The sequence below is a fragment of the Argiope bruennichi genome, chromosome 5 (assembly GCF_947563725.1).
Source record: "Argiope bruennichi chromosome 5, qqArgBrue1.1, whole genome shotgun sequence".
NCBI classification, from domain to species: Eukaryota; Metazoa; Arthropoda; class Arachnida; order Araneae; family Araneidae; genus Argiope; species Argiope bruennichi.
The window spans coordinates 127,934,883-127,959,797 of record NC_079155.1 but is presented as its reverse complement, the minus strand read 5'-3'; the positions used below and the strand labels follow the sequence as shown (position 1 = coordinate 127,959,797).

At 30.8% G+C, this 24,915-nt stretch overlaps 1 protein-coding gene across 1 annotated transcript in view; it reads left to right on the top strand.

Moving 5' to 3' along the window:
- The first annotated feature begins 1,655 nt into the window (after positions 1-1,655).
- The window catches only part of LOC129968406 (protein O-mannosyl-transferase TMTC1-like), a 314,983-nt gene continuing 291,723 nt past the window's right edge, over positions 1,656-24,915 (top strand). The window contains exon 1 of the mRNA XM_056082263.1: positions 1,656-1,909. Within this exon, the coding sequence (XP_055938238.1) occupies positions 1,656-1,909 (254 nt within the window). The remainder of the gene's footprint in view (positions 1,910-24,915) is intronic.

Genomic DNA, 24,915 nt, shown 5'->3' with positions numbered 1-24,915 from the left:
ATGATGGCTCCGTGAAACAGCCTCAGAGAAGGAAAGGAGAATTTCAGGTTTCAAATCCTAATCTTCTGTCCTGCATTGTAAACCTGGAGTTTGTTGAGTCTGCCGTCTAGGATAAAAGTTCGTTCCGCTAATAGGACACAGAAATGCCGGAGAACCTTCTATATCGTCCCCGTCATCTTCCATTGCTCAAAATGTCGAAGTCCGTGCAGATCCTCGAGTTGCTTTAAAGCGGGAACTGATGTACCAAGTTACAGATTGAAGACTAATAAACTAAATCAACCTTGTAATTTAGGCTGAAAATCTCTCTATAAAGAAATAGATTTATAACTTAAACATTTTGAAAAAATTATTTTCCACAAACAAGCATTTTAGACTATCGAATCGACACACACAATTTTTATAAAAATTTCTTTTGAAAGTTTAGTGCTATGTTCCGCAAAAAGATACTAACACTTGGATTAAAAACATTGCTTGTTATATTGTAAATTGAATTCAAGCCCCAATTTGTTTTATAAAACAAGTAACTGTTACCATATTTTATCTCTCGTTTTCTTTTTTCTTTTTTATTCCCTTTTTGTTAAATGCAAACAGTTAATCATGACTGTGTTACTACCATATTCATAATTCTGCTAAGGAATTGGGAGAGTGACCGCCAAGTAGAATGAAAAGGTACGTCCTCATTTGTGCATAGAGTGCAATAGAATTTAACTAGTGCGAAACTGAAGAGGACAAAATAAAAATTCGAGTAATCCAAAATTTCGAATTAAAAATGTTGAATCTAAATGTCAGAAGTGTATGAAGAAATAACAAATTATAAATTAAATACGGCAGTGGCAATTCGTTTTTATTATTTTGTACTTTAGAATATTCCTATTATAACTCATTAATATATAAAAAGTAATTTTAATGAATAAAATTATTATAATAACAATTAAAATATTTTAATAATTTTGATAATTTATTTTTAAAAAGATACACCATATGTTATTTTCAATTCAACAATATTAGAATTTGAAATCAATCAATGCATTTCGCACACATAATTTTCAATTATTTTTAAAAAGTGAAAAATGCTTTATGGCTTGTTTGGTTAGATAAATAAATGAAGGTCTTTGAGTGTAGAAAGATTTTTCAAAAATTATTCATAGATGACACAAGAAAGACGCATATATTTGATTAACGAAAGCCTTTTAAAAAAATGAAAACTTTTTTGTGTGATTCATAGTATATTTGTAGTATAGAATTTATTTTAGCTTTATATTCTGGCTAGAAAAATCAAGCGACTAAGAAAAAAACCCACATTAAGAAAGTTCGAATCAGTGAAGTTCCATCATGTTCCTGTATCAGCAATTTAGCAAGTGATCTCAAGATTTAGTTTATAAAGGTGAAGAACCCTCTTGGGATAACTAAACTGAACATTTTCGAACAAGACACATATTTGATAGAGGAAAAGTTCCGAAAGAGAAGTCCTGCTCCCCCTCGCGTGCCGGACGCGGGAAGAGTGCCTTCAAGAAAAAAGAAGTCGCCTAGCGGAGGAATGCTAGAGAGCAGGCGCACTGCCAGACCCAATTAGGAGTCCGGGTTTGGGTTGCCGGATCGATGGTCAGGGGGCATCCGGCAGAGTTTGGGTTCAGTCGTCGCCTACCTGCCGAGCTATGACGATCAAGAGAGGGGCCCGCGTCCCGGACTGGTCGGTGTTCTTACTCGTGGCCCTGTTTGCGTCCGGCTGTTATCTCAACTCCCTACACGGAGAGTTTGTGCATGACGATCTGGTAGCCGTCGTTGGAAATCCGGACGTAGTGGGGCGAAACCCGCTAGTTGCTCTGTTCCAAAATGACTTCTGGGGCCGCCCTATGGCCCATCCGGCAAGCCACAAGTCCTACCGCCCACTCACCGTGCTCACCTTCAGGTAAGTTTTTGTTATCTTTCTTCTCGCGTGGGACGTCTTCTTCAGGCTTAGGCGCTCTGTAAATCTTTTTTAATATTAATGTATCTTGTTACACTCTCATTGTCATTTTAAATTAAAGTTAGAAGCGCGTTTAATAACAGTAACTGTTCCAGTAGTATCCGATTTGAGATGTTTTCTCAATATTTGGTTTGACGTGAAACCTTTTTATAAAGAAATTTTGATGTTTATTTTAATGTAAATATAAATGCGTCGCTTCAATACATTTGATAATAAATTAAAGAAGTAGGTGCATTTAATAACAAAAGTTTTCTCTAAACAATTTTATTTTCAGACAATCTTGTTCTTATGAACTATTTTAGGTTGTCTTTTTAAATCTCCTAGTATAGCCATTCAACTTTCGTCTAACGACAACCATTACAAAGTCAGGTTTTAAAATCTAAGTTGATAATACTTCCATTAACTTCTAATTCAACAATGTTTGGCTATAGAGGTCCCGCTGTTTTTCTGCGTTTACTTGTTAAGATGAATGTTTAAAATGGAAGGAAATAACCAATGAAAGACTAAATGAGTGCAACAAATATCAAATAAGAGTCATTTCCAAATTTCGAAAACAATTTTAAAGTTAAGAAAACAACTTTGTTTCGGCATCCAGATATGAATAAAAGTAAAAGGAAATTTTGCGACTCATTTAGATTTTTGGTAAATTTCGATTATTTAGATTTTTGTAAATGTTTTTTTTTTCATTTTGTAAACTTTTGCATGATTTATATCTTGTGAAACAGACATGCCGTACCGTTTTGAAATGAAATAAATATGTAATATAAAACTAGAGGCTTAATAAAATGTAAAATAGCAACAATATCGGTATGCTTCTCTATGATTCAACAAGAAAGGTTGAATTTCATCGCATTTTGTAACAAAAATTTGCATAAAATCTTATTATGAAACGGATGTTATGAAATTGATTATCCATTGATAACTATTTGAAAGTTACGTTTTAAAGTCCAATGAGCTTCGATATAAAAACACTATTTCGACAAATTTATTCTGTAAAGAATTATTTATATGAATTTTCAGTTAAAAAAATTTCAATACTTTGAAGTAGGTACATTTCTCAAACCTCTCCAACTTTCAATGACTTTGATTATTTGCTAAATAAATGATAAGAAGCGAGTGAAATTAAAACGTCCTTTTGATGAAATAAAATAACTTTTCTGTAACGAGGCAGTTAAAACTAAGAAATGGAATGCTATCAAATTTCATACGCAAACTCTAAATTCAAGGGCAAATTAAATCCATAAAAATATTTCAATAAAAGTTTCCCATCAGACAGATTTTGGTTCCCTCCGAGCAAAAGCGGTTCAAAATGTATGCATAGAAAAAGTACTACGCAAAGTCTCGTTATTGTTCGATTGATAAATAGAAGGAACTTACATAAATAAATACCACGCAACATGAAACTCGAAAGGAAAAAAAATCCTTCATTACTTAACATTAAGATCTATGCACAAAATATTCTATGTGCTGGCCTCCCATTCATACAAGGTGCTGCACTGGCAACATTGGAGATACGCCTTCAATATATCGGCACATATTGAATACACCTGCAAAAAATCAGAATATATTGCAGATATCATTTCCCCATGCTTTCCATAATCAGCATATGAAATTTGATTTGATTCTTTCTTTAAGTACAGATTCCTCCAAACAGGAAAAGTTATTTTGTGACGCCCTGTATTTCACGATAATGCAGATTTATTTAGTTTTCACATATAGTAGCTACTGTTTACAATGCGTATGGCAAAAATTAGCTTTTGATAATTTTGGCAAGTCTTTTACATCATAACGTATTATTTTGGTTTCTCAGTATGATGATACAACTTCGATAAACATACGAAAATATAATTATGTATAAATATAAGTATGTTTTAAAGTAAATAATAATATATAATTTTCATTCTTGCTTTTGTAAAAAAACAGTCTACGAATCTATTCTTTTTATTGCTTGCCATCTTAAATGAATAATGTTTTGTGTCGCTAGTGATGTCCATCACTGTAAGGTGACAAAGAAAAAAATTGCATCTGATGCATCGAACAAACCATCAGGCCAGGTCAAAATATCTATTTTAAGTCAACGGACAGAAACTTTGTCTTTGAAAAGCCTTCGTGATTTCTCTTTCTTTCCTTATGACATTCACTGGTTGAAAAGGAAGACGATATGTTGTTATTGATAATTCACTAAAACAAGACAGTATCACTTTACTTTTTTCAATAACTTGGCAATCTGCAGAAGTTTTATGCAAATGGTAAACTTTCTGAAAAAGTGTTTTAATACTTTCTTAAAAGATGAACAAAATAGCCCAACATTTAATTATCTGCAATTGTTTTATCAAACACTTTTGCTCGCATTGCGAATATGGGTAACTGTCCAGCTTATTTCAAAGTTAAATCTTGAGTTTTGCCTTTTTATAAAAATTCTATTTTACATTTAACTTCTATCAGTAATCTGGCACCATAAATTACATTATACAGGAAACTTAGTGAAATATTTTTAGTGCTTTGCAGATATTTATTTCATTAAAAAGGAAAATAAATCTCTGACAACCAGTCCCTGAATTAAAAGTTTATGTAATATATAAGAAGACAAAGGCATAACAAAATTCCATTTATAGCAGCATTTGTCATGCCTTACTTTCAGTGGAAATTAAGCAAACAAAATTATATCACTTGGTTGGTAAAAGAAAAACAAAAAATGATTGTAATTAACCTTGTTCAAATTCAGCTAATAAAATGCGGAAAAAAAAACCCCTTAATTTTCTTTTTTTATTCCCTATTTAGATTTTTTTTTCTTCTTATAATCGACGAAATATTTTGAAGTTAAAGAAATTCAGTCTCATCAAGTTCTTTCGCCATGTTATACTGTTGCATTTTGTTATGCTGAAAGAATTTTTCTGACCAAAGCGAATATAGTTTTTGGTTAAACAAATCAGAAATGATCGTAATCATTTTAATTTTTTTTTCATTTATGTATTTCAACATAAGGCTACTAAGGTTTTATAAATTTACACGTTAAGGATAAGGAGGATTTTTTTTATCGTTACAAAAATTAATTAATAGTAAGGCTTTAAAGAAATTCGCTGCAAAATTTCTATAGATCTTTTAGACGTATAATAATATGATAATAAAAGTAATTGCATTTGTATAAATTCTTTAATATGTATAATTGTATAATAAATGAGAAGAGTTTGAGTTTTTTTTCAAAGAATCTCATTCACCACAAATAAATATAGCTCAGCAAGTTCCTGCAAAATATTGATGCACGCTTGGCCAACACGAGTGAAGCTTCCACTATTAGATCGATTAAAAATGTACTCGTTTTAATCTTTATAAATAAAGCGGAAACTTGCTCATTCAATTTCAAGCTATTAAAATTTTGTTCAGAAATACCATGTGCTAAGAGACAGACTTCAATCAAAGCGGCATGATAATTAATTAAATGTTTATTTTTTATAAATTGTTTTCATTGCGCATAAATGATGTTCCATAGGTGTAGTACAAGCAACATATTTGGTGTTCAATGACAAAATTGTACAAGCTTATTCTTAGAATTAAAAGCTGAGAATTTACGTTTTTTTCTTCAATAAAAAATGTCATACTTTAAGAATAAAATCATATATAACAGTTATATTACAATATTTAAAAAATAATAGTCGAAAATAATAGTTAAAATAATAGTTAAAAATAATAGTTAAAAAAATGGTCGGAGGGAAAAAACTACTTTATTTGTAGATTTAAATGAAAACATTACAAATATTCTTAACTATTGTATTTACTTGCCTCCGCATCTCAGTTTGCAAAGTTCATTAAAAGGCATTCAGCAATCAGAGGATTTTGCGTATTATAATGCTTTATATTTAAGTGTTTTTTAATTCAAAAATATTAGACATGGTAACATTTTTATCCCAAGCAACGCTGTGTCAGCAGCTGAAATCGGCATTGTTCAGCTGTTCTCACATCTCATAACTCACATAATATCAGCCGTTCTCAAATATCTGCAGAACTTTTGTGATGATTAGTTTATCTTTGCAAGATTATCTGTATTTATGTGGAACATCCCTATATTTGAAGTTTTGCTCGATTTGCATCAATTTTAGAAATCATACAAAATTTCGATATTATAATGATTTAGTGGTTCAGTCTTATACTCCCATATAAAATGAAATTCTTTTTCTTGCTTTACATATATGAAAGCTTTCATAAGTGAACAGTATTTAGAAAATTTTACTTTTAAACAAAAAGATTAAGAACAATGAGAGATTCAATATCCAAACCCTGCCCAAATAAAAACCAAACGGAAAACGCTGGCCGTCTTGAAGCATCCCAAGTAGGAAATTTAGTAGGAAAGCACCAAAGAAGATGATAGATCACCAAAAGGTCCACGGATCGGCTTGCACAAACAAAAGTAATTCGGAACGTCAAACAATTGACACAAACAGAGAATTAAAAGTTTAAAAAAAATCGAAAATAAGAAAAATGTTTTAAAAAAACATATATAGTTTTAAAAAGATGAGGCAAAGACAGAAAAAAACAGGAATAGAATTGAATAATAAAAGTAAAAATATAAGCATAAAAACAGCTCAAAATGTGGAAAAAAACATAATGATATATATAGTTATTACTGACTATTCATCGTCCAATTCTTTAAACAAGAATTTTTCAACAATCGAAATGGCAGAATTCCATTGTATTTGCAGAAGTTGTATTTCGACAAAGTTTTCCATTCCACTTCCATTTAACTAGATGTTTACGTCAATTGCACCAAAGCTTCCATTATGTCCTGAATCATGCCTACCTTCCCACAGAACCACTTATCATCACTGTCAAGAAATCTGACCTTATGAGTCTCAAAATCTTCATGGCCAGTGAGTATTTGGAAACGGATCGAAAAGGATCTAAGGAAAGTAAAAGTTTCCTTAGATCCTTTTCGTACTGACATTAAATAAATTTTCCGTTCACCTTGCCATCTACTGTGGCAAGATTGCATCATTTTCATCTTGCGTTCAGTTTTAATTTCAATACACGATTTACAGAAATCAATGTCAATTAAACTCTCTTATAGCAATTTTTATTGTTAAACCTTTATTACCATATAACCCCTATATGCGTTTTTATCCGGAAGAGTTTCAATTGGAGAAATATTGATATCTTTAAATCAATGTCGATAGCATGATTCTTTTTTTCAGAGAGAGAATTGAACTGCATAAAAGCTGGATCTGGTATAATTTTGACATTTCCTATCTTGGTATTTATGGAGTATTCAGCAGTCTTCCTGACTGCAACCGTCTCCAGCATTTAAGATACTGCTATAATCACCTAATGTAAATATTTCAGGACCAGTTTCTCCCTTTTTTCCTAAAGGAACATCAAACTATGTATATAGAGTGTTATGAAAAATTTTTTTTGAAAGAATCCATTTGATAATTGATATGTTCTGCGGTGTGATATATTCTTTATGATCAAAATTTTGTAAGCCATTAAAAACTTGTTTCTGCTGTATTCCTTTATTAATTTTGCCATTTGAACTTGCTTCCTAATCTTATATCAATTGGAATGCAATCACTGGGCACTTGCCGTTTTAAACTGTGCTATAACTTTTTTTATTGATATAAGAAGGTGTCTTTGAATACGTAATTGTAATTAATTTTTTAAAGTTCTTAAACCAAATTTCTTTGTTAAGAAATTGGATTTTCACAATAAGTTAAGTTATAATAACAATAAAGTTAAGAGCAATGAAGAGTTCCAGAAATTAGAATACTGTATGCTGAAATCAGAAGTCAGATAAACAATGGGAGAAAAAAAATTTAGAAAAGGAAGATTTAAACTATAAATCCGACATTGACGATCACAGTTGACATGGATATTTCCTGCCTTAAGCGTGAAGCGAAAAATCTCGTTAATGAATCGCCGAGGGAGGGTGGGATATTGGAAAAATTTACCTACTAGGGCTTTATGAATCTCGCATATTATTACCAACTCTTATATCTCGCGTAAATCAGCATTCGATGTTAATTTTCAAGAATATTACAAGATACTATTCTTGTTTCCAGATGACATCATTAGGAACAAGAGGAATTATAAATGAAAGAGGTTTTATGTGTTCGAGGTTAAGCAAATCATGAAACTGGGACGCAATGGAAACAGGAAAACCACATTTTGCAAATTTATTTCAGAAGGAGCAGGGCAGAAGAGACTGATCAAAGAAATCCAATGATGTGTTTGTACCATCGTCGTGCTGCTGCAGACACCAATTCACGGAAAAAAATTGTTTGTTACGCTTTTCTGAAACGCTTCCATGCAAAAGTGATTAACAAAGTTAAAGAGCAGTTATAAGAGAAGGCGGGATAAAATTTGGCTAGTATTTACGGTTATTTTTTGCTCCAACATTAAACGACGTAACTCGTTATTTATAGATATGATTGTGATAAACAGGACAATATAAATGGAGTGCCGTGACGTAACGCGTTCATGAAATTTGTATGTCCTACAACGCTCTGCAGCATCTTATGTTGTTCTAGAAAAATAAAGTTTGTAAGTTTCAGTTTCTAACAAAGAAATATCATGACTTCATCTCGATTGACCATTTCAGTCATTTACCAGACACCTTCCTTTTAAAATTGTCTGTATAATATGTTTTACATCCTATGAAGCAATAAATGTCATATCATCGTATAAGAGAGAAAGTAAATGTACAAAGCTATATTTGTAAAATAAATCGAATTGTAAAAGACAATTATTCTGCATATAAGAAAAGATGAACAAGATGGTATAAGAACCAATGGGAAACATACAGCTTCTGTAAAGGTCAATAATACCCATTTGGATGTAGACAACAGTTGGGTCTGATATTTTTTATACACTGGTACTTCAAAAATGTTTCAAGGTATATTACGGAATGCTGGAACTGAGATTAATTTATGTGGTGTAAATGAATGTTTTTGTTATTAAGTATATTAACGAAAGAAGCGATACGTGTATCTTATTGTCAGTAATGAAATAGGTAATTTCCAAAATGGTAAATATGTAAGTAACGATGAAACCGTGTGGTACATATCGGGCTTTCCCAATCTCAATCGATGATTATTTACAGTTTTTTTCACTTGGAAAATGGCCACAAATAAATTTTAAGCAAAATAATTCAGAATACAGAGCTGCAAATCCACCAGAAACCACCCTTAGAGTATTTTCAGAATAATGTAGGTCAGATACTTTTAACAAAAAAAAAAAAAAAAAAAAAAAAAAAAAAAAAAACCGTTTTGCCCAATAGTTTAAGATATTACTGTGGCGTGCTGCTTCTTGATGCCTCAGGGAAGAAAGCAAACGATTGCATATCAATTTATTTTTCGCGGAGATGAGAAAAAACGATGATATTGCGGAAGCCGTCTTCTCCTCGGGAACTGACAATTTTAGAAGATAGGAAATCGGCTCATGCGATCCTAAAAATATCATTCAACTTTTTTCAGTAAGTTATTCCCAATTCAATTGAAATCGCATTTTTAAAGAGACAAAATTATCATTTGGAATAAATGTATGATAACGCAAAAAAGAAAGAAAGAAAAACTCTGGAGACATTAGAACAAACTTTACGAGATAACGAACGACGAATTAGTACTGCCCTTCTGATATTAACTGGAGATTTTTGTCAAACTTGGCATATTGTTCCAGAGTCATTGAAGACATCGCCTCTTAATTCCATACGATATAAACGAAGTCAAATCCTTCTACAGATAGACAAGAATTTGCGAAAATATAAATATCTTCTTCGTTTCATAGAGAGAAGGAAAATTTAGTGAAAACAATAACCGTACTTGTAATATCATCTTATGCAATGGGTTAACTGGGTTATATCAAATATAATTGATATTAAAAGCTTTTAAAATTTTACCGCAATGATCCTATTTTAATTTCGAAACCAAAAACTAATTTAATTTAACTATAATTTTGATTATGCTAAAGGAAGGAATATGATTATGATTTGTAGCAAGAGAACTATATTTATAATGTTACAAAAACATGTATTCAATTAAAAATATCTATTCATACGAAGATCATAAATGACAATATTTTTAATTATGTCTATAACAGAAATAATTTTAGACATTAAAATAAATGAAGAATATATCATATGCATTTTTTTCACAGATTATGATATATTAGAAGATACTGATAAGAGAAAAATTATGCCATCCACTAAAAATTTTAAACCACAAACTATTTATGCCTTAATAAATTTTTGAGTAAAAAGGAATATGCTCATATCAATTAAAAAATTATTGTTAAATTGTCAAATAAAGTGGGGAGAATTTATATGAATATAAATCCATAGTATTGTCATAATTTATATAATATATTTTCTAAATATTTAAATGAGAACTAGAATAAATTTTCTTATATTATAAGTTAAAATACATAGTTTTAAGCCAATCAAAAAATATATTTTTATTTTTTTAATCAAATAGAACATGTCTAGGTAGGATACGTTTTATTTTTGTAAATATTCAGTATATTAATTATATTATGTAATATAATTATTATACGTGTACATATAAAATAGGAAAAATGCTTTTTATAGACAAACGTCGTTCACAACGTTAAAATGAATCAAGTATTCAGTCAAGGGTAGTGGAATTTGACTGGCAAAATCCTAATCTGAAAAGACGTCGATTAGCGAAAATGTGACGAATTAATAAAAGAACAGTTTATTCTTGTTAGGTACGCATTTCCGTTAGATTCTAGTTAAACTAGAATGATCTGAAGATCGTGGGATGAGCCTTAATGGTAAATGAGACGTGGAAAAACGAGCATCTTTTTGACATTTATGATCTCCGTCCAACAATTCAGTTGTGCGAGTAACAGTATATGGAATGTATACAGCTTCAGGTGGTAAGTCTTTTGCTTCGATACTGAAACCACCCCAAAAGTTTACAGTGACACTAGTACAAACTGGTACTGCATTGGCAAACGACTTGCAACGGTGCCATTTATTCAACTGAATCGGGAATTTGTATTCCATTGCATCTTAACTGCACGCTTTAGCTTGTGTATCCTTTTCTTTTATTAGTAAATAACTCCATGTTGTAAACAAAAAAGATTTGACGGGATTTTTCTGTATGTCCTTTGCGGGTGCATCCCCATGCGCCCGCAAAATGATTTGCATTCTAATTTACAGTGGAGCGTTCACTACAGTTCGCTTTTTTCATTTTCGTGGCAATTAGATCATTCAGAATATATGGAATGCTAAGACAAAGGCGGAAGTAGTCCCCATCGTGGTTGTGTTATACTCATTCACATGGCATGATACGATAAGTGACATGAAAGTTCGGAAACTTAGCAGATATTTTGAATATATTAACCTTTTATTTAAAAGTAGTGCCCAAATAGTAACACTTGTGGATTTTTCATCAGCTTAAGGAAGCTGTAGCTCCAAACTATTGAGATTTCATTCCATCCTGGAGCAATGAATTGATTTCTTATCTGACCAAACTTGTAGAGAGTTTTTCACTTCTATTGCAACGTATCTGTCCATGTTTTATTCATTGCTAATGACTGTAGAATTTATTTTTAAGAGAGTCGAAAAAAGGAAAATGCCCATTACTTTCTCTTTGCCAAAACCATCATTTTGAAAGAAATCTTGAGATTTTATCCAGCCATAATTTGTAATGTATTGAAACAACATCAAATAGAATGGTTATAATACGGTGGAACTTGCCCTATTAGATCATAATAGACATTTGAGTATTTTAAAATTCGAATTAGGAAAAACGGGGTCTGAAATTGGATGTAAGAAGAGAATTGATAAATAGCGATATTGAAAATTTCTATTTTACAGTTTTAATGAATAATTTATAATTACAGAACAAAAAAAACTCATTAGGCTCAATAAATAAAGTAATAATAATTATAACTATTTTTTAACATTTTTTATGTAAAAAATAATTTCAAAAGATAAGTGAATTATTTTTATTATTGACAAATGTCATGCAGCATTTTGAATACCACAATTGTGTAATTAAATTCCAAAATGAAGCCTTTGAAAGCTTTATTTCAAAGAATTTTTCGTGATTTTAATGATTGAATGTATTATCAGTAGTAAAGCCCTTGAATATATGAAGTACCTTTGTAAATTTTTCACGTAATAATTCTTTAAAATGCAAAATATGGACATTTTCAACTAGCGAAAAAAATTCCAGGCTTTCTTTTTTCTTTTTTTGGTTTCATATGAACCCCAAAAAATCATTTTATACATTATATTTTAATATACGATGTTATAAGTTAATTATACATATTTTAAGATATTTATAATGCATTATTTATAATTAAGAATATTTATGGATGTATTTTAAAGTATGTCTGGATACCAGCGAAGAAATTTGTATTCAAATCAAAAATATTTTATTTCCCTGGATTACAGGGCTTAATCGAAATGCCTCTTCGCTTGACGTATAAATTTAACTACAAATATAAATTTATCTTTCGCAATTTTTTGAAGTTTTTGCCACCTTTTCAAAAAACAAATAAGAAATGAGTAAATGCTCTACCTATACTATGAATATTTCTTTTTTTGCAAAGAACTTCCAGCTGATCAATAATTTTTATCATCATCTAAATCAGGTTTTCACCTGTTCATAATATTCGAAGAGACAAATGTAATATTTGCCTTCACATTTGTCCGTAGTCTCCCTTACTAGTCTTATCCCAAATAAAATGCAAATTAAAGGCGAGAAAAACTCACGAATTAGGAAATCCAGTTTGGCAACGGTTCGGGTATTCCGATCACTGGAATTCAATTCTCAGAAATTTCCTCTTCGGCAAAATATGATTATGCAAATTATGTATCTAATATTTAAATGAACCTTCGCGAAAGAATACAAAGAAGGAAAACGAAAAAGTAAAAGCTTTTCGAACACAGAACAAAACTAAATCTAGACGAACGTGAGTTGATTCGAACTTCAAGGGAAGACAAACTCCGCCATGATTCTTACTTTTCTTCCAAATTTGTTAGAGAAGAATTTCTCTTCTTTGTGTCTAACTCTATGGAAGGTACGCGATCTTTCTAACCCTTTGCCTCTGTGTCGTCTGCAAAGCCTGCATCTTAAATTTTTATAATTATACACCAAAAATGCATTTTGTTCCTTTTTTATTTTCAAAATTTTACAAAATGAATCCCCCAAGTTTAAAGAAAACCATTCCCATAGGAAATATTATGCTATTTAAAATGCATACAAACATAGAAAAAAATACTATCCTTTATAGCACCAATTTTTCATATTAATTCAAATTTTTGAGGGGAACATATAAAATAAATTTTGTATTGAAAGATTACAGCATTATAATACTTGAAACATATTATTAAAAATAATGTTACAAAGAGAAAGAAATTCTCGAAATGAATGTTACTGTGGTGATGATGTCGTGTCCGCGTTACAACGGAAAGGAGGTGCAGTAGCTTTTGAAGATAAAGACCCCTGAGCACCCGAGGGCAGAAGTCTGACTACTAGCTCATATGAAGATGACATCACACATCCCGGGTTCGAGCCCGCACCAGGATTCGAACCCGGGATGCCCAGATCACAGGGAAGATATGCTGCCCCTAGTTCAGGATGCCGGCATTGTTACTGTGGCTTCTTGCATTTGACGAACTAATATCTCTTTAATACTCGAAGATATTTAAATGAGCATGGTTTATTAAGGCACGATAGTAAAAAGGACCAACGGATTTCCAAAGAGAATATATCGAAGAAATATGCCTAATGGATAGTTACTAGTTTTAAAGATATTTATTAAAAACGTATTAGATAACGAATTCTGCGAAGTAATTGCGCTTTTCATTTATATAAGATATATCTATTTTATATTAGATTTGTCATGCATAGACAGCAATTTATATGTAGACACTGTTTAAATTTTAATTAATATGAAATCATCTGACACTAAACGAACATTTTAAAAAGTAAATCAATAAAATAATCTTTAAATTAATTATATGATTTTCTTGGGATCATTTAAGAAATGTGAAATTCATGTGCATGCCTCAAGTGGAGTTTTCTCAAGGCCAACGCAATAATGAATAAAAAATGTCGGTTTAATTTTTAACCTAGTATATTTATTCTATTTTTTTTTATCGTTATTTTAGATGTTTTTAGGGAGAAAAAAGATTACAGTGATTTTAATCGGCGCCCAAGATTCAAGATTATTTTTAAATAAGTTAACAAATTTCGTTTATAAGCAATACCATTAAACTGATGAAACAATTTATATGCGATCTAAATAAGCAATGTAAATAAGACGTCAAACTTGAATGATAGTACAGATTTAATTAGGCAACTCAAAGTCTCCTTTTTTTCTAAAAATGAAGGTTTATTTCGAAAATACATAATGCAAATAATGTTTTCTTCCTATCACTTGTCATCTCTTTCCTACATCGACGATGAGCATGTTGGAATTGATTCATTTCAAAACTGATCTGAGGTTATATATATTGTTCCTTTCAAGATACAAAGGTTACATATAACAAACAATATATATAACAATGGTGATATATATTGTTTCCTTTCAACAAGATATAGTTTCCTTTCTAAACGGGAAATAGTTGTTCATCGCAACTAGTACCTTCTAACAACGGAATAAATTTCATATAATAAAAAGCTAAGAAGTTGAAATAATTCTTGTAGAATAAGCAATATTTTTCCAATTGCAAAACACGAATTCTTCGTGCGTTAATTGCTGAACAAACCTTCTTTGCATAATAGGATTTAATTGTTATTAATATTTGCTTCAGAATCAGTAATAATACTTCTGAAAACTTCCACGCTGATTTTTTACAAATGAATTTTAAAATTCTTTAATAAAATATAAATAGTCAATTGCAGTGAGGAGAGCTTGTGATCCCCGATTTGTGAACTACGAACTGAAAATCGCAGTTCAGATAATATTATATGAAATCGCACTATTGGAGCAATTACAAGAAAAGGGGAAAAAATGCCTCCCAAAATATTTATTTTTAAAAGCAGGTAAATGGACAAAATTGTTCTTATATGATCAAATGTAATGGAGAAATACAGATGAGGATTGTATTAAAATGCAATCTTTAAATCATCATTTTATGGTAATTATCAGTCAGGATCTTATATAAAATCAAAAACATGTAAAGAGTAAAACGATTCTAAAATATTTGAATAAAAATATACAGGAAACTTTTGAATGCGAATGCAATTTTAACTAATATTTATGAAATTAAATTTATTTAATTACTTAAAAATTAATTTTATCTATGTATTCAAACAGTGAATGAATGTATAGAGTAAATCTAATTAATAAAGAGTATAGCGATGGATGAATAGTTATTTTGCATAGAAGTGAAGAATGTTTTAATTTAAAATACTCATCAATTTTAAATTTAACTTGAAATTTGAAAAATACTTTGAGAAAAATATTTCATAAAATGAAAGAAAGCATGCAGGTTCAAAGCCTAGCTTATCTACTTATGTAGGCCTCAGCAGATTAATTAAGCAGATTTGGCTCTTAGTTGACTGGAACACTTTGATATTTTATAAATTCAGCGCAAGTTTGACGACCTTTTTTCTCGGAAAAAGGACGAGGTAATTGTGCTATTAAAAAGATCAGTAGTAGCCGAGTTCGATAATCTGCCTTGATAATGGTTCGTCTCCCGAATTTCTCTAATTAAATTTCAATTCATTTTTCTTTTAGTTTCTTAATTTTTCCAGAAATACATACTTTCTAGAATACTTTGCCAGCAATACTTACAAATTATTTTTCAGTTCGTGTAAAAGTTCCATTAGGAGTCATTCGAGTCTTCTTTTTTTCATATTTTCTTAGGTTTCCGAAAGAAGTTTTAGCAACGATGATTTTCAGCTGGCTGGGTAATTTTTTTTAACAACTATACTGATGCTTGATGATCTTTCGAAGTTAGTAACACAAGACTTCTATCTTATAGAGTTTTACTGTCAAGTTTTGGAAATTTAGGACCTCCGCAGCATGGGCTTGTGATAGTGACACAATTTCTTCCTTCTGTCTCATCATTGCGTAATAATTATTGGGTGATGTTTGATGATACTTTAAAACCTCTCAGCTGTCAAAAATAAATGAGTTTTTAAAATGACAGAAAAGTCATTTACAGAACTAAACATACACTCTGTCTCAGAAGTTTAGAGAATCTTGCATTTTACAAGTATTTCATGTTGCATATAATGCATTTTAATGCAACCTAAGGAATAGATATATTATACCTATTATGTTGAAAAATCTGCATTCTACGCTGTATACTTAATACCAATTTTTAAATCGGCGAATAAATAAAAATGACTTTTCTAAATTTCATAGACAAATGCACTTTTATGAAAATATAGTATCTACAATCATGGCGTCATTTCGGATCGCAATATATATAATGTAAGGAAAAGGAAGCTGTTGCTTGTTTTGCGTTTCCAGATGCCTAAAGCTTTAATTCTTTGATAAAAAAGTAAATAAAATGTAAAATTTGAAATTCTTCAGTAAGACTGTTAAGGAAATATCGAAACGTTTAAATTGCTTTTTTCAGGGTGATTTATCGCGCATTCATTCGTAAGGCACCATATAAGCTAAAACCGCGTTCGGAAAGACTACGTGTGACAGATATCTGTAGTGGATACAAAGAATAGTTTTCAGTCAGAAAATGTCAGTTCGCGAAATTGCTGATGCTTTTCGTTTGCAAATATCCGAGAACGCTGGTCATAGGTGAATTAGAGAAACTGGTTATATTATCCATGCAAAAATGGCTCGGTCACAAAGCTTCACATTAACGAGAAATTACAATGGGTTCATAATCATATATTATGTGATAAATGGGTGGCTATCTTTTTCAGTGATGAACTAAAATAGAACTTCCATGGATCTCATAGGAATGTAAAAATATTGCTATGAAAAATTATTTAAACTCGAAACCTGTTGTTGTTCTTGAATTGTTACCTATGAGCCCCTTAAGAATGCGTGAGGTACATATCTCTGAAATATGGGAGAATGGAGCGTAATTTAATAAAATTATGCTTCTGTCTTTGGATGCCTTTGTAACAGCCATTGAAAGTGCATAGTACAACTTAGAATCCAAGATAATAAAAAATCTTAATAATTTCGATGGAAAAATGTCTAAATGATATCATACTGAAAAATGGAAAGACATTAAAAAATCAAGAACATTGTATTGAGCACCTTCTGTTGGAATGTTATGAATTCTGTAAACTTTTGGGACACTTAATGTTTATATTTTGTTATATGATTGAAAAAAGAATTTTTAATATTTCGTTAAATGCAAGTCGCACATAATTTGAATAAACATATTTGATATTATTGGTATTTGTATGCCTTCTCGTTTTGCAAAAATATACATTTGACTAGTCTGTAAATTCTGGTGACAAAGTGTATGCACGTTCAAAAGTATTTTATTAATCACCTAAACTTCACATAAACGACTATTACATAAATCTCACGAACAAATAGTGATGGGATTTCCTTTCCGCTGTTATGCTGCCTGATTTATAAAATGCCACCTGGCAATCGAAATAACTGCCTTAGACACGAAATATTCGCCATAATTTTTCATTAAAAAAAACTTCTAATTCCGTGAGATGTGACGTTATATGTCACGTCACATTGACGACTTCATTAGAGTCCGTCACACCCAAAGAGCCAGACCATGAATAGTTAATTGACCTTCTCTTTCCTGCGTCGGAGTGACTGATTGTCCATATTCGACAACCCACAGGAGAGTTCTTTATTAATTATTCTTTTTTTCCTCGCTAAAATTGGACGTGTCAGGGATATTTATGTTAAGCTCTTTTATTTGAGATTTTTTTTTTGTTTTCAATAATAAAATGACAAAAATTATTTTATATGGTTCATTAGTATTTAAAAGATAGAACAAACTGCTTTAGATTTCAGATAAGCAGCAATGTCTTGCAGTAACGGTGAGCAATATTTGTGTTGCGCATGACCACTAAGAGTGGTGTTGTGAAAAGTCTTGTTCCTTATGTAACAGTTCCTGTCAGAACATTTTTAAGCAGTTACTATCAAATTTCTTTCTAACCCATCGCCTAGATAATCACAAAATTACCTGATTGTTAAATTGAAAACTATGCTATCTATAAAGTTTCGTATTGTGACAGAAAAAATTCTTTCTCTTCCTTTCTGTGCCAACAATAATTTTATCTCTTTTTCGTCTGCAAATCAATGATTTTTTAAAATTGCACCTAATTTATGAACACGTGTATACATACATACATATATATGTAACATTATTTGGTTGAAGCAAAGAACGGTTTGAAGACATAGACGAGACTTTGTATTTCTAATTTTGTTTTATTCTCTCTGTAATATCCATCTCGGGAAAGCAATTTATTTAAAAGCAGACGCAGCGCGGCACAAAAGCAGAAGTAAAGAAGAGAGCGAAACAAATGATCACTAGTCTTATATAACATAGAATTTCCGGCCACACGCCGATGGAATACATATGTTGACCTTGAGAAGGGCAACGGAAGTATCACTTTCATTTGATACGTAGTTCTGCAGGCGCATTAGTTTTACAGGGGAATTAATTAAACCGAAAGTGGAATTGGATCACGAAATAAGAGATTATTTTTAGAATGAAGCCAAATGAAAAGACTTCATAATTTAGCATTTTCATAAAAACTGATGAAAATCCTGATTTCGAATCACGGAAAGGTATAACCTTCTATTGATTCTGTGTCGAAGGACATAGAAGTGCCGAGTTTGAAAATCTGGAAACCAAGAGTTTAACGGAATGGAGCAACCAACAATGCTGTGTTAACCCAATTTTTTTGTAATTTAAATCTATTGAAGTCTCCCACAAGGATTGGTTTACATTATTTAAGAATTCCATTCTGCTATGAAGTTAAACAAGAATTAATTTTGGAACGGAGCTCGCCATTTCGAGTCTTCATCGAATGAGAGGATGTCAATTAGCATATATAACGTGCACCAGTCTTACAGATATGATGATTTTTTCTTACAGTCTGGAATCTAACAAAAAATCTTCTGAAGTCGAGACTTTATCGCTTGCTCATCGTGGTCATTTTCATAAATTGGAGAGAAGATCATAACATCAATTAAACATTTTCCAGGAAGAGGGTGGTTACGTTTTGCACTAAGTAAGCGCTCTGTGAAAAGTCCTATTGCAAACGGAAGGATTCAAAATTCAGATTTAAAAAGTTTGGGGAAGTAAAGCACTGGAAGTAAGCTAGATAACATTCGATGAGTTAAAAAATACACAAAATAAGTCAAGAATATGCCAACATTCTTATTTTGTGATGCTTTTCTCTTGGACAGTATCATAAAAACTATTCAAAATTCATATCCTTAATTATGCTTCCCAGCGTTATAGCACGGCTGACCATTTTGAAACTAAGCGGCATTAGCAATGTCGACGGGGATTCGCGAGAACACAATCGCCGTCTCAGCATTCGTTTTCAGTTGGAACTTCGAGTTAAGAGGATTAAAATCCAATCCTGCATGAAAAAAAATTCAAAATGATATATATATATATATATATATATATATATATATATATATATATATATATATATATATATATATAATAAAAAAATTTAAAAAAATGTATAAACAATCAAAGAAAAATTCGATAATTAGAAAAAACAGAGTCCTCCATAGTATTCTTTCTACAAAGCAAATAATTATAATAATAGTAATAAGTCTAACTGTTTACTTCTATTTGAAATTTCGAGAGATAAAAATTGTGACTATAGATATTTATATATGCATTCACTTTCATCTAATTTACGAAATATTTACGAAAAAGAAACACATAAAGAAATCAACCAGTGGATCTACTTTACTAATTTTGTTTTTGTGTTAGAGAAAATATTAATGTACAATAGCTTTATTAATACATGATAATGGCATTAAATACTGGAAAATCTTGACTAAGTTTGACTGAGAGTATAGGTTTGTTAACTGTACATAAATAAAAACTTATTTGCAATCTATCATCCCATTAAAGATAAAAATCTGAGTATTTTGAATATATCTCAGCAAAACTCCATTTGATAATTGACTGGTATCTGCGTAATTTCGTTTTTTAATAACATTAGCGGCTTTCTTTTTTTTTCCTACTGTGTAGGCCGGCATACTACCTTTAAATTATGTTGCGAGACACGCATGGTTGAAAATCGAGTAAAATGCACTACAGGGCACTCTGTTGGACCTATAACTAGCAAATTTCCCGAGTGATTATTTCTTGATTAATAAGTACTCATAGAGAAATGCTTTTTTTTTTCAAAATTTTAAGTAGATTTTTAACAAAAAATTAATCAGTTTTTGCATTTTTATTCTTTATTGACTGGGAAGCATAATGGGCAAAATCCTCTTTAAAATTTAAACTAACTTTTAAACTAAACCAAATTTATTTTCCTACAATTTAGTTTTCTATTTTCAATAAATTTATTCAATATATTCTTAAGCATTTTCATTGTTTCTGTTGCTGGATTTATTCTCACGAACTTTGAAATCATTAAATGCACCTTTTGTGTTAACTGCTATCTATTTTGCAAAAAAATTTCAAAATAAACAACGGTCGATGAATAAAACCTAAAACATTATCATGCTTCAGATTATAAATTCATTATTTTTTTTTCATAAAATTTGTTTTTGTCTGTTTTCGAGAATTTACTTTATTTGAAATTTAATGCAGATAACTGAAATTTCGGAAGAACTTAGTTTTCATATCTATGATATTTATCGTAAGAAAATTAAATTAGGTAAACGAATGTTTTGTTGGAAAAACTTAATAAGTATTTTTTCCTCAATTTTACTTGCCCGAAATGGGTTTTTTCCGCTAATTTTCAGTAGCATGACGAAGATAGAATAAGCATTTTGGAATCGTCTATATTTTAGTCGAATTTTATATTTATTACTTTTATTTATATTTATATTTTAGTTATTATTTATTTTATATTTAGTTTATTTATATTTATATTATTATTTATTTTAGTTATATTTATTTATATTTAGTATTTTATATTTATTTATATTTTATATTATTTATATTTTAGTATAATTTTATATTTAGTCGAACTAAAATATTGCTAATATCAACAATTTTGAGAATAAAGCATCAAATAATATAAGTATCAAATAAGTGGTTGCGCTATCGCGTTCTTATACTAGCAAATGTAGCAATCAACTCAATTCAAGCCTTTAGTCTAAAATTAGTTCCAGAAATTCAGCTCTGATTATGTGCGTACTTTTCTTCATCAAGTCATATCACTTTTAAGCTATCATTTCCACATGAGCAGACAGATCATGATGCATGCTTTCCACTAGCAAATCGAACGGCAGGTCATACTCCCAAATGCATCCTCCTAGTCCATTGAGTTTTTGAATTATCGTGTTCCGAAAGGACCTGGTCGAATTAATTCTATAGATATTTTTTCGATGTCAAAAAAATCTGAAACGTTTGGACCTCTCCCCCCTCAAAAAAATCTTGAGAATCATTACAATACATTAATGTCTTCTTGAATAGAACAATCTATTGAATTTTCATCGATTTGTGTTAAAACATGAGAAAGTAAACATTTTGACGACACGAATGAGAATGTTTATTTTCCCTTCCATCTTCCAATGGGTAGGTGGAGACCATACAGGCTCATGTGCGATTTCTGATGATTATCGGCACGCTCAGCATTTGGTTGCGTTGTCTCATTCGTTCGCACTAAAGAGGAATGAATCCGGCCATTTGTTATGTGCAAATTGTAGGTTTCTTTACATAAAATGAATCAAATTTCCATTTTTTCTAAAACCATTAAGAAAATTTGAAACATAAAGGCACGAATTCATGTAAAAAAAATTCAGTTTGTTTGATATGTCTGTCCTTAATGTAATCAATATTTCCCTTCCCTCAACAAACTCAACGATGAATGAAGCCAGTGAATAAAAGTTTACGTTTTACATTAAAATGCATCGTTTGTTTATAATTTATAAAAAGAAACATTTTCATTTATTTATAGATGACAGCTTTATGAAATATATTAGCAGTAACGATTGGATAGATTTTTGCCTTTTTAGAGGGAAAATGGACGGCAGGAAAGCTTCGCGCCAATCAGTGAGTCGAGCTCAAATATAAATTTAGGTCGATGCATTGTTTGATGACGAAGCCGACATCTTGTCCTGAACGTGCAGCTCAGAGCGTTCTTGTGACAGACAGAGAATTTAACAAAAATCCGCAACTGTATTGTCATAGAAAACGGCACAATGCATTCACTCAGGCACCTGAGATATCCACATTGTGACATCCGCTGCCAAAAGTGAAATTGCTCTCAAAATGTAGCTATGGATTTTTATAGCTGCACATTATCTATTGGGGCTTTTCTTTCAATAAATACTTTTACTTTCAATAAATGTTAAACCAATTAAAAAAAAACTAAAATTATAAAAAGACAACAAATCATTGGTTTGACTCATTTGAATTGTAAAGTTTCCAATAACTAACAATCTTCATTTGTATAAAACAACTTGAGTTATGAAACTTTAATGTAGGTATTTTTTGCCATTGGCTTCTCCTACTGTTCATAAAATGTTGGCACACACTGAAATACGTAAATGTACCGAATGTGAAATCTCTAATGTAATGAAATGTCAATCAACAATAAGGATGATCTCGGAAATGGATTCTCTCTTATTTCTTCTTAGACATCTGTTGCAAAATCCCAAGAGAAATTGGAAGGTACTTAGAGAATAGTTTTTGCATTCTTCTTTATGAAAAATAAGTAGATAAAGTATTGCAAGCATCGGGATTTTGATGAATCTCCACATCCCTGAAAAGAAGAAAGGGAAAAAAACTAAGATGGACGAAACTTCGCTTATGGTCAATTATCAATCAGTCGGGCTGATGTGACCGCTATTGTCCAATAAATCAAGAAATAAAATATTAAAAAAAAAAGAAACCTTTGAGGGTGCTCTGAAGTTCCTTTTCTTATTTAATTATTTTCAGCTTTTTGATTTCTATCCTATAATTAATATTAAGGAATCAACGTTTTCCTCAAGATCACTAAAAGGTGACACCTCTGGTATAGGAACAAAATTTATACAAATTCATCCATAATGAAATTCTGAAATGGTTAGCATTTATTCAATGAAAGGGAAATGTATCAGAAAGGGCTTGGAGGGGTCACACTTTTATACACGTGAAATAAACCAATTTAAATTGTATAAAAGCATCACTTCGTTATCTGAGCTAAATTTGGACTCTCGGCTCGAGAAAGTTCGATTTCCAACCATTCTCGATTTCCTTCTCTGTACCATAGAACTTGACGTAGCCGGAAATATTTAATCGCATTTTACGCAATTCATTTTACGCAATCATCTTTCATGGATTAAATATAGTTACAAGTACATCGTAAAGTTGTATATAATGAATACATTTTATTAAAAAAATACTTTGATCAGTATCCAATAATTTTTTTTCAATATTTTCTACTTCTTTTTATTTTAAATTATTAATTTAGTACTACAAGTATAAAAGAATTTTTTTTTCAAATGCATCCATAAGCGGTGCCACAACCAGACAATCAAAACATAATCAACTCTGTAGCTTCATTTATAATTAAATCCTGAAAATATTATTAAAATAGGGTATTATCATCGAGAATACACACTTGTACAGAAATTCCAAATTCTGGTCCTTCTGGAAGGGAGTATAAATTCAATTTTCACAAAAGTCACGTTAAACGGAAGTAGGAAAAAAAATAAACATTATGTGAAAAATGAAAAACATATATTTTACTATAAACCCCATTTTCTATTTAAACTTATGTTTCTAAAATATTTTGTTTCGTTCATGTATAAAACAAATGCCTCCAAATGTGCACTCGAGTATTTTTTTTTAAATTGCCTGACACTAGTTGATAATGAAGCCCACATCTCATTTTATGAAAACCTCATTAACGGGCATTAGTTCGAGAAAAAAAATTCTAGAATCAAGTCGAAAAAAAGTATTTCGAATTTTCCTTCTGTGGAATTGAGGCAAGGGGAACAAAAGAATTAACGATGTGACATTTTTTTTTAACACTCGCATCTTTAAACCTCGCGGGCATTAAGTGAGCGATAATCCAGCAAATTAACGAGAGAGTGTTCCGAAAGCAAGAACATCCCCCTGAAAAAATAAAATAAAGGAAAAAGAAAAGACGCGAAAAAAATTATCTCAGATTTTCTCACGTCGCAAAAATTAAACGGGGCATTAAAACAGTGGCCAAAATAAAATAAAATAAAAATAAATAAATTGGGAGAAAGTTCCAAATCACCGAACATTAAACATCATGGGTTCAGACGATCCCAGCGTCAACATCATTAGACGATACAACCCGCCACACTCCGCTTTAAGGAGTTCATTGCATTAAAAAAAAAAAAAAAGGAAAGAAAAGAAAAGAAAAAGAAAAAAAAAACATGACGTGGATGGGAAGAAAAAAAATGACTAAAAGGATTTATGAAAATAATAAATATTAAGGAAAAAAAATGTAAACGAACGATTTGGAAGAATTTAACCGCTTCGCAGAGCAGCAATCTACAAGTGCATGAAAGTCAAATATGCGTGAGATATCTTCATCGCGCACATAAAAATCAGCAAAACGTGTCTGCACGCCGTTAAACGGTAAATAAAATACGTTTTTTGTTCTGCAAATAATTGGCTAAAGACGGGAAATATGGTTATCCGTATTATTTGTCTTGTACAATTATCGTCTGCCAGTAGCAGAGGATTTTAATGATGCCATTTCACTCAAAACAAACAATAGAGCCGATTATGAATGTCACCGCCAACAAATGCAAATTTGCTTTTTATTTTCCTTTCTGGAGCATGTTCGATACTTCTTCTGTTTATCTTTAATTTAAAAGTATCCATTTAAATTGTTTGTTTTAAGCAGGGGCTG